Source organism: Diaphorina citri, unplaced genomic scaffold, assembly GCF_000475195.1.
Source record: "Diaphorina citri unplaced genomic scaffold, Diaci psyllid genome assembly version 1.1 scaffold717, whole genome shotgun sequence".
NCBI classification, from domain to species: domain Eukaryota; kingdom Metazoa; phylum Arthropoda; class Insecta; order Hemiptera; family Psyllidae; genus Diaphorina; species Diaphorina citri.
The window spans coordinates 199,902-217,176 of record NW_007378150.1 but is presented as its reverse complement, the minus strand read 5'-3'; the positions used below and the strand labels follow the sequence as shown (position 1 = coordinate 217,176).

Below are 17,275 nucleotides of genomic sequence, written 5' to 3'. Positions count from 1 at the left end.
TATACCTTACGGAAGTGTAATCAGTTTGGTGACACCGTCATCTCTCAAGAAAGCTCATTTGCACTACAACTATTCAGTAGGAGTGAGCATTGAACAATTGAAGGGGTTGAGTCCAGAGAACTCAGAACCTCTTGACTGGGGACCGAAGCCGTTTGGAGGACACAGGTCAAAGACTGAAATGCCGTCTTATCATTTTGCTGTGACTTCAAATTAATGCTCTTTTGTTGCCCTTACAAGGACTGATTGGAACCTGAGGCAGCCAATGCTATGGTCACCTGGTCCAGGTATACAAGGTAAGAATGTTATCTAACTTCCTGTGACCCACTCTGCGTCTACGGCTTACCAGAACTTTGAACTCCTCTCACTGAAGCCTATATTGGGCCTCAAATCCAGCCTGGGACAGAATTTCCGACAACCGACTTTCTTCTATTCCCGGAATCGACGTTGGGATGTAACCCGCCAGAAATTGTTTTGAAGTAGTAGGTAAATTCAAAGTGGTACCAAAGCCAAAATAAAAAGTGATTAATCAGGAACATCAGCGCAATTCACTCTTCAGGCGTCCCCGCCCGTATACCAGCATAGCTTTGATTATAGAGAAGGTTTATATTTACATCACCCATATCTTCTACCGCGTACGCCGCCTCCCCCTCGCTTTCAGACAGCAGAGACCATCAAGCTCACGCGCGCCCCGTCTGGCTCCCAATCTTACAATCATTTGCGTGACAGCAGCCAACTGGGTTGAGGCTCAGTTCCACCTCCTTTGAATGAGTGTAAGTTCTTATTGATACATGTTGGTATAGGTAGGGGTATCCTCACTAGATTACTCCAGAGGTCTGGGTTATCATTCTGGAACTTTTAACTTGACAGTACACGCTAAGGTTTCTCTTTCCTCGGTCTAGTTTGTTATATTATCTTAAAGCAATTAGGGCCTTTGGGACCGTTTACACAACAAAAACCCATCACCATCGTCAACACTATTCTTCTTGTGGTATGAAACCCTACAAGGCGCCATTCAACATCAGGTTGCGTATACTCGACGGCGGCCTGATCAGGTGTACCTGTTAGGTCTGCCTGTGGTGGTGTGTGTGTGCTCATTCGTCGCTATCAGGTAGACGTTGACAGGCCGTTCTTCAGCCGTACCTGTCAGGCTCTATTCCCTGGATGCCTCGAGCGTGGGCTGACTGGTTTTTATCATTATTTTATTTACTTACATTTTTTTATATCATTTAAGCATATCTTTGATCCATATTGTTTCCAGATATTGAATTTCTACCAGACGGCGGCCATTTACAAGCCGGCCGTCTTCTTCAACGACTACTGGAACCATGCTGCGTGACTATTGCGCCCATCAACTCTACAGTGACCTCTCTCATCCACGGCTCAGCCTATCGCCTCTGTCCCTTGTTCAAGTGGCACAATCTACTCGGCGCACAACCATGAAGAGCAAGTGGAGTGTGACAGTTGCTCGGAGATCAGGATGAGCCGGAAGATGAAGGTAAACATAGGGGTATTTCAATTGAAATTTTTAATTAATTAAGCATGAACTTTTGTCGTAGATAGACCCAGGAAAAAGTGGGGAAAATTGCACAAGAAAGGACACAAAATTTCGAAATGAACACTTTTTTTTTACCAGTATCATAGGTAAGTATAATATTTCTTACCTACACACATAATAAATATTTTGAATAGGTACTTCTAAGGAAATTAAATTAACAAATGGTATAAATCAGCGGTTCCCAAAAATGTTCTATGCAGTCCCCTTTTACCAATCGTGAAGGCTCCATGACCCCCTTTACTATATTTTATGTACCTCAACATTATTTCTTACACCTTCATGTCCCTTTGTCTTTCCAGACCAGGATTCTCTCAAGGAAGCACTCCTGGAAACTTCTCCCTACTTATTAGCCGCCACTGTCATTGTTTCGATTCTACACTCGGTGTTTGAATTACTTGCCTTCAAGAATGGTAAGTAGCCACTGTCGTGTCTGTTCTCCTCTTGGTGCGTTTCATAATTGACCCAATTGGAGATTTTACTTAATGATCTAAAAGTCAATACCTCCTGCATTTGTAAACAACAACTTATGGGAGTTTTTTTTTTTTTTTTACCCAAAAAGGAGTCATGAAATAGAAAATACCATCACGTCACGTGAGCTAATGGTGAGTCGGAAAGAAAGATGTAGTTCAAAGTTTTCCCATAATATTGTAGGTAATCTCTTTCAGGACATCACGTGAGTTCACTTAGTGTGTTTCTATGTACCTTTAACGTTTGCGCCCCTCGCTACTTGCTTCATAAAAAAAAGGAATTTTAATTGTTTTAAGCATAAATTCTTGTCATAAATGTCGTTCCCTGCTTAATGCACTACGCTAAATTTTATGACTTGACTTGGACTCGAACCACCAACCTCCAGATCCGAAGTCCACCGCGCTAACCACTATACAACTGAGGTTGCTTCATAATAAATTCGTCGTAAAAGCCTTTGATACTTCTATTCATTGCAGATATTCAGTTCTGGAACAACCGTCAGTCTCTGGAAGGTCTGTCCGTACGAAGTGTCTTCTTCAACGTGTTCCAATCTGTGGTGGTTCTCCTGTATGTTCTAGACAACGATGCCAATACTCTTATACGAATCAGCTGTTTTGTCAGTGTCGGAATAGAACTGTGGAAGATCAATAAGGTGGGAAAGATTTTTTTTCTTTTTTAACTGGAAAGGCCCGTTCTAACTTGTCGTTCGGCAAAAATTGTGCATTCAACGTGCTATCGCCGCTGACTTACCAGGCGAGTGTCTTGACCAGATGGGTGTTACTTTATGTGAACCACTAGATTTGAAACATAAATAAAAATAAAATTAAAAAAAAAAATCACTAGAATATCTCCCCTCCGGTAGAGACCCTAGGATGCATTCAGCGTTTCCCCTCTGTATGGCCAGACCAATCTTTTGAGGAAGAAAATGCTTGGAAACGATTTATTGCCGAAACTTTCCTGGTAAACCTTTGAGTCAACGCTTCATGGTCTCCACAGTATTGAATCATTGCTGTCTTATTTCTCCTCCAGGTGCTAGACATTTCCTTTGCTGCAGGGAGGAAAGCCCTGGGCTTCATTCCCATTCCCGATTTCAAAGACAAAGGTTCCTACGTAGAATCGAGCACCAAGCAATACGATGAACTAGCGTTCAAGTATTTGTCCTGGGCTTTGTTCCCACTGCTGGCGGGATATGCGGTGTATTCTCTCCTCTATTTGGAACACAAAGGATGGTACTCCTGGGTACTTAACATGCTGTACGGATTCCTACTCACATTTGGTACGTACCTACTATGTACTTACGTATATTATCTACTATATACTTTATGTATGCACTATTGCTTTTGCTGGGATTTAAACCAGCACGAGCCTAGAAGATGGAGACATTGTCAATGTGGATGTAACAGTCTATCTCAATGGTTACCATGGAGATTGTTCAGCAACTTTCTGTGTAGGAGAGGTAGATGCCTCGGGTAAATTTCTAGTCAATGTAGCACAACAGGCACTTCATGCAGCCATTAGTGTGGTCAAACCTGGAGAATATTTCTCCACTATAGGTAAGAAAAATATCTCTCCTGGGAAAGTATAAGAATACCTACAATGATAAGCTTTAACATGAGTAGTAGTGGGGGAAAAAAACTACATTGCAAGTGAAAAGCTAGAGATGTTTTCCTACTTGAGTGATAAAAGTCAAAATTGGAACGGGCAGACCGAAGCCAGTTTGGAGGAAATCAAGGTAAGAGACTGAAATTGAGCCTTATCATTTTGCTGTGATTCAAATTATGCTCTTTTGTTGCCCTTACAAGGCTGATTGCAACCTGAGGCAGCCAATGTCTATGTCACTGGTCCAGGTATCAATACAGAATGTTATCTAACTTCTGTGACCATTCGAGGCTGATTGCAACCTGAGGCAGCCAATGTCTATGTCACTGGTCCAGGTATCAATACAGAACGTTATCTAACTTCTGTGACCATTTGGTCAAGTGAATTTATTTGAAAATGGTACAAATGTGGTAAGTTGTCGTGAAAAAGTTTCATAGGTGGGACATATTATTTAGGTATGTATAACAATGGAGGAGTTGCAAGTGGGTAAAAATTATAAAAAAATGGTCGATTCTTATGTAAAAAGTTGGGAAAAATCCAAATCTGAGGTCAAAACTCCGAAAAAACAACAGTAAAAGGTCGAAAATTCAATTTTTATAATGAGAAGTTCAAAGATTTGTGACGTCAGACTTAACGCAGCATGCTAGCGGCGGAGCAGAACTGCGCAGAAACGTATGCGCACAAACACATTAATGCGTTACCTGCAAGGGAGCTTTGCTCGGGACATTTGATGTGACGTCATCGCCTACGGGAGCGTATGCCGTGACGTCAAAGTTTACGATTTGCCGGTATTTTTTAAATCGATTTATCTCGGGATCTAGAAGTCGTAGAAGAAAAAGGAAAATTCCGTTGGTCCTCATTTTTCCTGCTCTATGACTTTGAAACACCACCCAAGTAAGCGCAACTGATCTATTATATTGTTTGCACCCTCTGTAGATATATATCCCTGCATTCTACATGTCTGTAAGTGCATTATGTCAACTCAAATAGATACCTACTTAACTATCTTCTTACAAGAGTTGCAAAATGCCTACTAACCTGCTATAAACTTGCACACAAGTCAGAGGTCCTGAATTCTACAAATTTGATTATTGAAGACTTGAAGAGGTGAAAGAATGTTGTTCAGTATGTGCTAAAAACCAGCCATAATAAAGTAAGAAAAAAGTTTGGACTACCTTTGACATAGCAGAAATAATACCAATATCTGTACTAAGTATAGGTACAGTTGGATATGATACTTGTTTTGTTTTTCTGCCTTCTAGGAAATGTATGTATTTCTGTCAGAAAGTGACAGGAATCCAGATTTTGACAACTCACATGCCCTGATTTGGAAACATGACAATCTTGTGTATGGAGACTGGACAGCAGGACCCTATGGAGATGGCACATTCAAATTGAGTACTAAACTGACCACAACAGAGGTGTGTTCATAGGGAGAGTTTCAACTTTAGCTTGAGTTGTTTGAAAAGTCTGTGTAATATCTTAGTTGTAGACTTACAGAAAAGGTGATTAAAGAGACACTAAAAAAGACTGCAACTTAAATGAAATTTATCTTGTGTATGGAGACTGGACAGCAGGACCCTATGGGGATGGCACATTCAAATTGAGTACTAAACTGACCACAACAGAGGTATGTTCTCAAGTCATTCTTAAATATCTTGTCTGTGTTCATGGGGAGAGTTTCAACTTGAGCTTGAGTTGTTTGAAAAGTCTGTGTAATATCTTAGTTGTAGACTTACAGAAAAAGTGATTAAAGGGACACTAAAAAAGGCTGCAACTTAAATGAAATTAATGTGCCCCTTAACTACCTATTTACAGTATTTCCACTTAATATTTGAGGTACCACAATAAAGTGGTGCACTACTTCATTACTAATAAATAATTTACCTTGCAGAAACTAAAAAACAACGGTTCGATCTACCTCCATGTATACTTTACAAAGCCTGTAAGTCAGTTTGGTGACACACCTCAATCTCTCAAGACAAAGCTCACTGCAACTACAACTATTCATGGAGTGAAGCAGTTGAACAAATTCAAGAGGTTGAAGTTCCAGAGAACTCAGAACCTCTTGACTGGGCAGACCGAAGCCAGTTTGGAGGAAATAAAGGTAAGAGACTGAAATTGAGCCTTATCATTTTGATGTGATTCAAATCATGCTCTTTGGTTGCCTTTATGAGGCTGACTGAAGCAGTTGAACAAATTCAAGAGGTTGAAGTTCCAGAGAACTCAGAACCTCTTGACTGGGCAGACCGAAGCCAGTTTGGAGGAAATCAAGGTAAGAGACTGAAATTGAGCCTTATCATTTTGCTGTGATTCAAATTATGCTCTTTGGTTGCCCTTACGAGGCTGATGAACAACAAGCAATCAAATCAGCAGAGGAGAAAAAGAAAGAGTAAACGCCCCGGGTAAAAGGGGGATAAAAGACAGAATGGGGGTTTTATGTTTTTCTTGTGTTTATTATAATAGAATAGAATATATCTTGTTTATCCTGCCCGAAAAGTCCCTCTACCCCAGCAGTCTAAGCAAGGTCTCATATTTAAATACTTTTTATTTATTTTAATTGACATAAGGTCTGACATGCAAGATGAAGTCCTGTCCTGTCTTGTCGTCCTTCTTTCTTCCATTTCGGGTTTGGTCAAGTGGTTAAGGTTAAGAACTTTGACTCTCTACCTGAAGCTATATTGGGCTCAAATCCCAGCTGGGACAGAAATTTTCTGACCAAACTTTTCTATTCCCAAATGAGGATGGATGTAAGAGAATATGTCTTGAAGTAAGTAGGTAATTCAAAAGTGGTACCAAAGCCCAATAAAAAAAAGTGATTAATCAGAAAATAGGGCACCATTCAACATCTTAGGTAGGTTTACCTAGTTTTGAATTATAGAGGATAAGAGTTTATAATTTACATCACCAATTTTACAGCTAAAATTTTCCTTGGTTACAGAAAGCAGAGACCATCAAGTCAGAACCATTTCGGCCAAGACCTGTCACAAAAACTAATATGAAAAAAATAACAACAATAACAAACAATACCTAAACTATAAAAACAGGTGGAATTCATTTTGAAATCCCTAACTATAATTATTTTAACAGTAAAAAACATTGGAAAAATGACGTCTAAACTATAAAAAACATAGGTAGAATTTACATTAAAATTCCTAACTGTATTATGTTAGAATATGCCTTGTTTATCCTGCTGGGATAGGACTGGTGTGGTCCTATAAAGGGGGGTAGGAATGGTAAAATTTGACATGTCAGAAACAAGGTCCGCCTTTCAGGGATTCAATTATTTGCCTTGTGATAAAGCTACAACTTGAACTGAGCTTGCGTGCTTACCTGCAACTGTTAGATATTATTCCCCCATTTCCTAAACGCACATAACGCAACTATTTGTTTATTTATTTCTAGATATCGTCTTTTTCATCTTCCTCTATCAGAGATGGATCTACAAGATTGACCCCACGCGAGTCAACGAGTTCGGATACTCGGCCGCTATGGAAAACAATGCTGAAAGCTCTAACGCCGTTGATAGCAATAAAGAACAACAAGCAATCAAATCAGCAGAGGAGAAAAAGAAAGAGTAAACGCCCCGGGTAAAAGGGGAATAAAAGACAGAATGGGGGTTTTGTGTTTTTCTTGTGTTTACCTATTATTCTGTATGCAATACAGGACTGAATGGAACAGCCTTTGATATCAATTTCCTAATGTTTAACTTTCTTATTTATGATATAATCAGGGAAGATGAGTGTTCTCATGATATTGGAGTATTGTGTGATTTCTTTTCTTTTTCCATAGGTAAATAGGAAACAATATAGCTTCACTATTCTTTTTTTTTTCCAATTGAGAATTTCAAGGAGATACCTACATCAGGTCCTTATGTATAAGAACCTGATGCCTGATGAATTGTTAAATTTCAGACCAAAATGTTGATTTTCCGAAGTTTTAACAAAACATCAAAATTATAAATGAGAAAGGAATATAAATTGAAAATCGTTTCCAAATAACAGATTTTACTTGCTTAATAAAAGAGAAATAAAACACAATCTTCCACATTGGAGCGTTCATCTTCTAATAGGTTTAAACCCTACCTTAGTCTTTATTTAATAAGATTTATTTAAAATACGTAGCTCTAGGTTTAAGTTTTAGGCTTCGTCTTCATTTCTCGGCGTCATGTGATATTTGTACATCGGCAGAACACGATTAAAGGTCGGGACAAAAAAACAGGGTTGAATGGTAGAGATTGCCCCAGACAATAATTTCGCCCTTCTACCTTAGTCTTTATTTAATAAGATTTATTTAAAATACGTAGCTCTAGGTTTAAGTTTTAGGCTTCGTCTTCATTTCTCGGCGTCATTTGATATTTGTACATCGGCAGAACACGATTAAAGGTCGGGACAAAAAAACAGGGTTGAACAGGGTACGGCGAAAAAAAAAGGCATTTTTAAACGTGTTCAAACACAAATCACCACACCTCCACGCGCGGTGCTTTGTCTCAACACTTTCAAATGCCTTGGTCTTCTTTCTCGTCGTAGCACGTTTAATACTTGGTCGTATCTTGTTGTTGTTTGCTAATGTCCCGAGCCCCCCCCGACATACGGCCGAGTTTTGAACGTACTACGGCGAAAAAAAAAAAAAAAAAAAAACAAGGCATTTTTAAACGTGTTCAAACACAAATCACCACACCACCACGCGCGGTGCTTTGTCTCAACACTTTCAAATGCCTTGGTCTTCTTTCTCGTCGTAGCACGTTTAACACTTGGCCGTATCTTGTTGTTTGCTAATGTTGGGTTATTTGACTACTAGGTCATTTTACCTCTGGCTTCCTAATATAGTCTAACGGCAGCAAAACGAACTGAATTGGCCATATGTTGCCGCGGGCTCCCGAGCTTAATTGAAGAGGTGCCCATAGACATAGCCGATCCATTTCAAAATGAATTCCCTCTTTTTACTTTTTTTTTTTTTTTTTTTTTTTTTTTTTTTTTTTCGTGTTTTACCGATCTATAAATTCCGAATGATGTCGATCAAGTGGAGAATTTAAAATATTTTGTGGATCCTCACAGGGCTGTGCACAAAAATGTAATTTAAGTTCTGCGAACATTGATAGTTGCATTTATAAATCATCGCGTCGATGATCTAAGATCAGTAGTAGTCAATAGCTTGATTAGCTTGATGAGTAGGTGTAGGTACAGTTCTTGCCAAGTTAAAGATTTCATATAAAGCTCTAATAGCTGGGTTGGTAGAAATACCTTTCCCTTTCTTCCGCTTTAAAATTAATTATTGATAAAGGTGGCACTTATTACTAGTTTACCAAGTAGTTTTACCTAATTTGCCTAATGCTACGTGACACAAGCCCTTACGAAAATTATTATTTTCACTTACGAAAATTATTATTTTCCCTTACGAAAATTATTATTTTCCTGTGAAATTGGAATTATACCCTAAATCCTTATCTGAGTTTAGCTAAGTTGACCTTACGTTCTGTCGTTTGGCTCACTATTTCTTACAAAGACTGATTTCATTTCTTGTTTTGTCCCAAAAATAGGTATAAAGTCCATGCAATTAGAATCTTATCACTCGTAATTTTCCCTCGTCACACGCACACATGGTTTCCAACTTTGGTCATTAGACTTGACTACTGCCCCAGCGGTATTTTTCCATTAATTAAAATAGGTACAGTGGCCTATTGCCTAATGACATCTACCTAAATACAAATGCTCTGAGTTAGATAAGCTTTTATGATTTTGGGTGGTCATTTATATTAAAATACAGAAATAAACAAAACAACTTATTGTTTGTTGACAATACCTATTACGATTATGTTTGTTTAATTTTAATCTCCAAATATGTGGCTAAAGGGCATGAAACAAGTGTAAGTACGCGCGTCAGAAGTATTTGGTTCAAATCCAGCAACATCAGTCAATTTTTTGGCTGGCCATGGATTTTGGGATGCACAAGGCTCAAGTAATGTTGCGGACAAAAGCTTTCGAGTGATAGATATCTGGAAGAAAGACAATCTCGCCTGGACACATCAGTAGGGCTCGATCAACATAATATGCAGTAGTCCTATTTGTTATTTTGGGGTGCACTACACATCTCAGTACCACTCAGCTGTTACAAATCCCTTATCCTTGCTTGACCCATTTTTCAGGAAGACCGCCATTCAACGCAAAGCGATTTTTTTTTTTTTACAAATGCAAGCCTGCGAATTCGCATCTGGTAGGTTGGTTAACCTGTTTTTACTTTCTTTTACTACAGTATATCGGACTATACTAGTAATGGTTTGTCGTCCGAATTTTCAAAATCGAATTGAAATATCAGTTTTGAAATCTTCATCAAATAAGCGAAGGTAATGGTCTGTTACGTATGAATGTATGTTCAATGTATGTTCTACGTTTAAAATTTTCGCAGTTGGTCTACAAAATATCCAGAGGTTTTGTCCTAGAGCGATGAAATTTGGTATACTACGTGTGTACAAGTCCGATGTACACCAATTTGGTACAGGACAGTCACTCGGAATCACCATCAGTGTTGCTTCATACTCTTGCCTTTAGAAAAATCTTCAAAAAAACTAAAACAGCTATTTCACTTGCACATGACCTGCTTCAGGGATTACAAAAGCAACATCGATCTACAGGAAAAAACTGTTGGGCTCTAACAAAATTGTTGAACCTGCAAGTACATACTCCACAACTGAAAGTACCCTCGGAAATCAGGCGATATCGCTGACCAAGTTATCATTTCCACTGGGTAAGACAAAAATGATGAAAGATGATGGGGAAGTAGATTTTGGAAGGAAGGGAATGTAATGTTGAGACCTCTGGGAAGACACTCCTTCCCAGACACCCAAACGAGGACTAGTTCAACTAGTGCTTATCACCATTGGCCATAGAGGTTGAAAAGCCTCAAACTCTATCCTTAATCTGCTGATGATACCATTACAACGCAGTGTGCACCAGCAGTACCTACTATACCCACTATTGCGCGAAATAAATTAAATTAAACTATAATCAGGTCTGCTCCTAAATGTAATTTGTTTGGGGGCACACAGGCCACAAGCGTCTAATGTAGCAGTTGTTTCATTGCTACGAAATAAAAACGGCGGTGGAACACTCATCTTTTTGAAAAAAAAACAAAAAAACAAAAACCTTTATTTCAACCTTACACTGGTAAGAACAAAATGATGAAAGATGATGGGGGGAAAGTAGATTTTGGAAGGAAGGGAATTTAATGTTGGACCTCTGGGAAGACAAAGACACTCTCTTCCCAGATCACAAACAGGACTGGTCAACTAGTGCTTTCACCCATTTGGCCATAGAGGTGAACCTCAAACTTATCCTTAATCTGCTGATGATAACCATTACAATGCAGTTCCACCAAGTACCTACTTACCTATATTGGAAATAAATTAATGTAAACTATAATCAGTCTGCTCCTAAATGTATGTTAGAAACCTTTATTTAAACCTTGTCTTTTACAGGAAAGCCAGGTAAATCACCAGAAGTTCCTGAAGTTAAAACAGAAAGTCAAATTAGATTAATGCATGAAAGTTGCAAACTAGCTAGATTTGTACTGGACTGTATTGCAGAGCATATCAAAGTAAATATGACAACAAATGAGCTTGATGTATTTGCTCATGAGTTAATTATCAATAATGGAGCCTATCCTTCCCCTCTAAATTATAAAGGTGAGTTAAAAAAAAGTAAAAAAAAAAAATAGATAGGTACAACAGATCTGATCAGTTAGGAATAAATTCAAGACCTTACTAGACTGTGGGACTGAAGGGACTATTCTATATAAAACCTGTCAAACCTTCAGCTCTACAGTTATAACTAAAGCTACATTTCTTGGTTAAATCTTAAGCCAAGGTGTTTAACTTGCCATAATGAGGATAAACAGGATTGATTGGTCCTGGATTCCAGGTTGATTAGTTAAGCATCTTGGATAATATTGTAAATGTGACAGCCTTGGACATTGATATCATTAATTTTATTTGCTCTTAGGTTATCCTAAGTCAATATGTACATCTGTAAACAATGTGGCATGTCATGGCATACCTGATAGTAGACCTCTAGAAGATGGAGACATTGTCAATGTGGATGTAACAGTCTATCTCAATGGTTACCATGGAGATTGTTCAGCAACTTTCTGTGTAGGAGAAGTAGATGCCTCGGGTAAATTTCTAGTCAATGTAGCACAACAGGCACTTCATGCAGCCATCAGTGTGGTCAAGCCTGGAGAATATTTCTCCACTATAGGTAAGAAAAATATCTCTCCTGGGAAACTATAAGAATACCTACAATGATAAGCTTTAACATGATTAGTGGGGGGAAAAAAACTACATTGGAAGTGAAAAGCTAGAGATGTTCTTAGAAGTGGATAACAACCAAATAAATGCAGTGTCTACAAAAAAGCATTCATATAGCATTGGAAAAATGGTGACCTTTGAGTAAGCAATAAGCATATTGACCTACCCCAACAAATATCTGAATGGGATTTTTCCATATGGTAGTTTGAACCAAACTTGTTGACACAAATGTTGTTATTTTTTGATAATGATGATTCCTACTTGCTGTAGGTACCTACATAAGTATATTGACTTGTAGGTAGGTAAATAAATAGGTAGTTTACTTGTTTAATTTCCATACCTACCTAGATGGTGGATTAGTCATCTTTATTAATCTAATTAATCAATTAACCCCGGTTATGAGGAGGGCATGGGTTTAATTCTAGCCAAGATGTAGAATTTTACCCTTAGTTGTTTTTGAGAATTTGACCATAATAATAGTACCTAGTAGGTACTTAGGTAGTCTACTGCTGGTGCTGGAGTAAAGGGATTTTTAGATTTTTTTAGCCCTATTTTATCTGTAGGTAGAGCTATAAATAACACTGGCCTGCAAAATGAAACGACCTGAGAGTTGCAAGCCAACTTTTAATCAATTCGGGGGTTTTCGAGGTCGCTGAATCCGAATATGATAACCGTTTTTCTGGGTTGGATCAAAAATTGCGTTTTTTAAGTACGCGTTCACGTTTTTTCAACCATAGTTTTACGCTTTATTTTTTTAATTTAGGAACACCCTGTATATGGCCTGAAAAGGGACTAAGAAAAAGAGCCAAAAAAAAAAAAAAAAAAAAAAAACTGCTTGGGTAATGATTGGGGGAAAAATTATATCTCTACTTATGTACCTATCCATGATTTACACAATTTTCTATGTTTTTCAGGGAGCATTATAGAAAATGTAGCCAAACAAAATAAGCTCAGAGTAGTACCTGAAATATTGGGTCATGGAATAGGATCTTACTTTCATGGAGCTCCAGATATCTTCCATACAAAGAACGATTATCCAGGGAAAATGGAGCCAGGTAAATATTGGTAGTGATTTACAGGACTCTAGAACAGGTACCTAATTAGATTGTGATTTTTAGCTAGCCAAGTTGGCTTGGAAGTTATTGCATCTGTCTTGTAGAGCTATAGGTCGCGGGTTTGTTTCCCGCCTGGGGCGAACTTAATCCTAAATAGGTAAGGTTTTCCTAAACAGATAAGGCTTTCTCCTATTATTTCCTCCTCTCTTTGGATTTTGGATTTTTGGCACAATAAGACCTTTGTTGTTACAGTTTCCTCTTTGTAACACTTCTGGAGAAAAGAAAAAGACAAAAAATGATATGGTAACCGTTTAGGCTTCTAAGGCAAGGATTAAAAAAAAAAAAACAGGGAGCAATGTACCTATTGACGAAAAATTGTTTGCTAATTTCATTTCCAGGCATGACATTCACAATAGAGCCTGTGCTAACAAATGGCAATGGTCAAGTGACCATGTTAGAAGATGGCTGGACAATTGTAAAAAAAAAACTGCTTGTGTAATGATTGGGGGAAAAATTATATCTCTACTTATGTACCTATCTATGATGTACACAATTTTCTATTTTTTTCAGGAAGCATTATAGAAAATGTAGCCAAACACAATAAGCTCAGAGTAGTACCTGAAATATTGGGTCATGGAATAGGATCTTACTTTCATGGACCTCCAGATATCTTCCATACAAAAAACGATTATCCAGGCAAAATGGAGCCAGGTAAATATTGTTCGTAATTTATAGGACTCTACAGCAGGTACCTAATTAGATTGTGATTTTTTAGCCAGCCTAGTTAGCTTAGAAGGTAGTCCATCTGACTTTTAAGAGCTACGAAGGTCACGGGTTTGATTCCCGCCTGGGCGAACTTTATTCTAAACAGAGACGGTCCGTTCTTGAGATGGCTGGCTTTCTCCTGCCCTGTCCTTCTCTCTTCGATTTCGGGATGATAAGACCTCCCTTATTATAATTCCTTCTATCAAACTTTTGGGGAAAAAAGATGTAAAACTGCGGGTGGGGGATTATATCTAAGTACAGTTTTTGCATTTGGCTATTAAGAATATAGCAAAAAAGAAAAATTAGAGTTCAATCATTTGACAAAAAATCAACTGCTGATTTTATTTTCAGGCATGACATTCACAATAGAGCCTGTGCTAACAAATGGCAATGGTCAAGTGACCATGTTAGAAGATGGCTGGACAATTGTAACTGAGGATGATTCTAGGACAGCTCAGTTTGAACATACAGTACTTGTGACATATGATGGCTATAAAGTTCTCACATATTGAGAAATTATAATACCTATTAAAACTATTAAAAGCTGTACTACAGCCTGCACACTATATCAGTACTATTGACAATACTATGAAACTATTGACGTGTATAATCCATACTTTTTCATAGTGGGTAAAGATAGTATTGATCGTGTACGGGCGGTATAGGATTTGTGTATCAAGTATTGTCAACGGTAGAATAGGTATTAATTTTTAAGGTCTCCACTCGCGCTTTAAAAAAAAAAGAGCTTGATGGTGATTATAGGTAAATAATTATGTACCTATACAAACCTAATTACTGGTAAAATTAAGGTTGCATGGCCTTTATCACTTTAGTGGAGACGAATATACGATTTTTGGGGTCAGTAACACAAGAACCTTATTTGCACAGATTTGATTTGATTTTTTTTTTTTTTCAAATGAATCGGAATTTTTCGTTTTATGTGCCATTCATTGATACCATTCTAATTTATTCTAAATCAACTTTCATTGATTTTTTTGCCCTCTTTTCCACAGTATGAAATATATGTGTACCATTTTTTGTTAGATTTTGCTAGTGTGTATTTTGTTGAACAAATAAATGTGTATTGTTAGGAATGTTAGGTAAATTGTTATATCTACCAAAATAATATATAATTATGTAGGTAGCTCTAATTTTTTTTCTTTTTTTTTTTACGGATGTCTTTTCTCCCTCTCTCCCAAAAAATGGGGGGAGGAATGTGGACGAGGCTTGTACTATCTGCATCGTGTGTAACGGGGGTGCGATTTTTTCCGTACACTGCGCCGTACGGATTTTCCTCAGCGGAGAAAAGTTTGGCAACTGCGCAAAAAAAAATTGATAGAAAAAGAGGAGAAGGAGAGTGGAGTGGAGTAGTGGAGAGATTTACCAGGGTTGAGCTCAACGTTTCTCGTGTTGTGATAAGCCAAAATTCCATTTGAACTTCTTGAAATCAACTTTTCTGTAATTTCTTTGATTCTGTTATCAGTAGGTACTCACTAATTTAGTTCTAGTTTAGTCTTGTCCCGAGTGTCACTGGTTCTAGAACGTCAGTGCTGTTAACAAAAAATTAGTTCAAATAAAATTTCCTTTCTGTGATCAACTTGTGTTTCAGTTTCAGAGCTTTAATTTTAATCATCTACCTGTCCAGTCCTTTTATTTTTATGTTTGCTGTAATGTGTTTTTGAACGTCGAAACTATGTCCAGTAGTTGTGTAAATAGTGTAAACTCTTTCACACCAACTGATATGAATTGTGTACCCGATCCCATGTTCAACAATGTAAACAACACAGCTAAAAATTCAGTGAGCAACAATTTGTTTGAGATGTCACCGGAGAGCCAAAGACATATCCCACCATCCTCAGACACTGTACAGACCAAACCATTCCCAATCAGAGGTGAGTTTATCAACTTAAGTTATCCTAAATAGATGAGGTTCATTCTTAGAATGGCCTGCAGCTGGCTTTCTCCTATAAACTTGTCCCCTTCCTCGGTGGGATGATGAAACCTCTGTTCTTACTCACAACAGTCACAGCTCTATCTATGAAAAAAAAAGGACCAAGAGAAATACTCTGAGCTGTGGATCTCAGCCTAGGATCTGGCAAATACTTGTATGTTTATCTATAGGAAGGAAAGTAATTTTTTCGTGTTTTACCGATCTATAAATTCCGAATGATGTCGATCAAGTGGAGAATTTAGAATATTTTGTGGATCCTCACAGGGCTGTGCACAAAAATTTAATTTAAGTTCTACGAACATTGATAGTTGCATTTATAAATCATCGCGTCGATGATCTAAGATCGGTGGTACCTAAGATCAGTAGTAGTCAATAGCTTGATTAGCTTGATGAGTACGTGTAGGTACAGTTCTTGCCAAGTTAAAGATTTCATATAAAGCTCTAATAGCTGGGTTGGTAGAAATACCTTTCTTCCGCTTTAAAATTAATTATTGATAAAGGGTAGACCTTAAAGGTCTACCGCTTATTACTAGTTTACCAAGTAGTTTTACCTAATTTGCTTAATGCTACGTGACACAAGCGCTAGTCTACTCTTTGTTTAACGTCCCCTAGCCTGACCCCTTTGACTTAGTTTATATTGATACCTATACATTAAAGTTTAGGCTTGTCCTAAATTTTACATTATTAAAAGGAATTTTAATTGTGGTAAGCATATTTAAATGCTTGTCACAAACATTGTTCCCGATTATTTCACCTAGATAAATTTTATGACATGACTTGGACTCAAACCACCAACCTCTAGATCCAAAGTCCAACGTGTTAACAACTGAACCACTGAGGTTGGTATTACATTATTAATATTGTTACATTATTACTTACTTGTGGGAGAATGACCTAATGGCCAAGTTCCCAACATTTGACAACAACATATTACTTACTTTACTTAAGTACTTATTGTTATTTCCTTAGAGAAGGAGTTCTTATTTCCTAGTTAGGTACCTATTTGTTTCATTACCAACTTTAGTAAGTAGGTACTTATATACATATAGGGTACTTACCTACTTATAGTAACTATTTACTTTTCATAGTACCTGAATGGTGAGTATAAATACCTACTTAAATTGTGGCTTGGTCAGTGTAAGTAAGTAGGTAACTTGTTTTACACAAGTACTTACTTATCTACTATTATTTTATGAGCTCTTTGGGAGTCTACTTTACATTTACCTTGATACCTACCTATGAATGTGTGCATTAAATTCCAAAATATCTTCCTGAACTAGGGAAGTACTTCAGTTCTAATCTGATTTTACCTACTTAACTTATCTATGCCCACTGAATATAGTAAGTAATTTCAGAAATGACACTGCTTGCTCCAATTAAATAATCCAATTAAAACCTTCACTTGATTGAAATCAGATAACAATCATTATTGCTGTTAATCTGTGAAACCTTGTGACACTAACACTAGAAAACTGGAAGAGTTAATCAATTGAGAAAAAAATAATGTGTAGTTTTGTAAGTTCTATCTAAATACTTGAGCATTTTTGTAGGGATCAGTATTACATAGCTGCTTATTTACT

At 37.5% G+C, this 17,275-nt stretch overlaps 2 protein-coding genes and 1 long non-coding RNA gene across 6 annotated transcripts in view; all 3 read left to right on the top strand.

Moving 5' to 3' along the window:
• The window catches only part of LOC113468374 (cleft lip and palate transmembrane protein 1 homolog), a 9,315-nt gene extending 1,501 nt beyond the window's left edge, over positions 1-7,814 (top strand). The window contains 15 exon segments of the mRNA XM_026825217.1: positions 25-165; positions 238-293; positions 744-770; positions 1,259-1,287; positions 1,289-1,324; positions 1,326-1,340; positions 1,342-1,495; positions 1,855-1,965; positions 2,500-2,675; positions 3,053-3,299; positions 3,460-3,576; positions 4,907-5,043; positions 5,517-5,729; positions 5,844-5,897; positions 6,994-7,814. Coding sequence (XP_026681018.1) covers positions 25-165; positions 238-293; positions 744-770; positions 1,259-1,287; positions 1,289-1,324; positions 1,326-1,340; positions 1,342-1,495; positions 1,855-1,965; positions 2,500-2,675; positions 3,053-3,299; positions 3,460-3,576; positions 4,907-5,043; positions 5,517-5,729; positions 5,844-5,897; positions 6,994-7,203 — 1,723 coding nt within the window. The 3' untranslated portion in view covers positions 7,204-7,814.
• Positions 5,169-5,712, top strand: LOC113468379. Its single transcript, XR_003392151.1, has 2 exons — positions 5,169-5,252; positions 5,517-5,712. It is a non-coding gene; the product is annotated as an uncharacterized LOC113468379 (long non-coding RNA).
• A 2,499-nt stretch (positions 7,815-10,313) lies between the features above and the next one.
• On the top strand, positions 10,314-15,618 carry LOC103511477 (methionine aminopeptidase 1D, mitochondrial). Of its 4 annotated transcripts, none has more exons than XR_003392150.1 (6): positions 10,314-10,360; positions 11,093-11,303; positions 11,620-11,874; positions 13,550-13,690; positions 14,096-15,202; positions 15,354-15,618. XR_003392150.1 is itself a non-coding variant. In XM_008476198.3 (5 exons), exons 2-5 carry the CDS (start codon positions 11,156-11,158, stop codon positions 14,254-14,256), a joined length of 705 nt encoding a protein of 234 aa, XP_008474420.2. In that variant the 5' UTR covers positions 10,314-10,360; positions 11,093-11,155; the 3' UTR covers positions 14,257-15,618. The 4 variants fall into 4 exon arrangements, 1 of the variants encoding a protein (XP_008474420.2); XR_003392148.1 differs by having other exon boundaries at positions 14,096-15,226; XR_003392149.1 differs by having other exon boundaries at positions 14,096-15,230.
• The last annotated feature ends 1,657 nt before the right edge of the window (positions 15,619-17,275 follow it).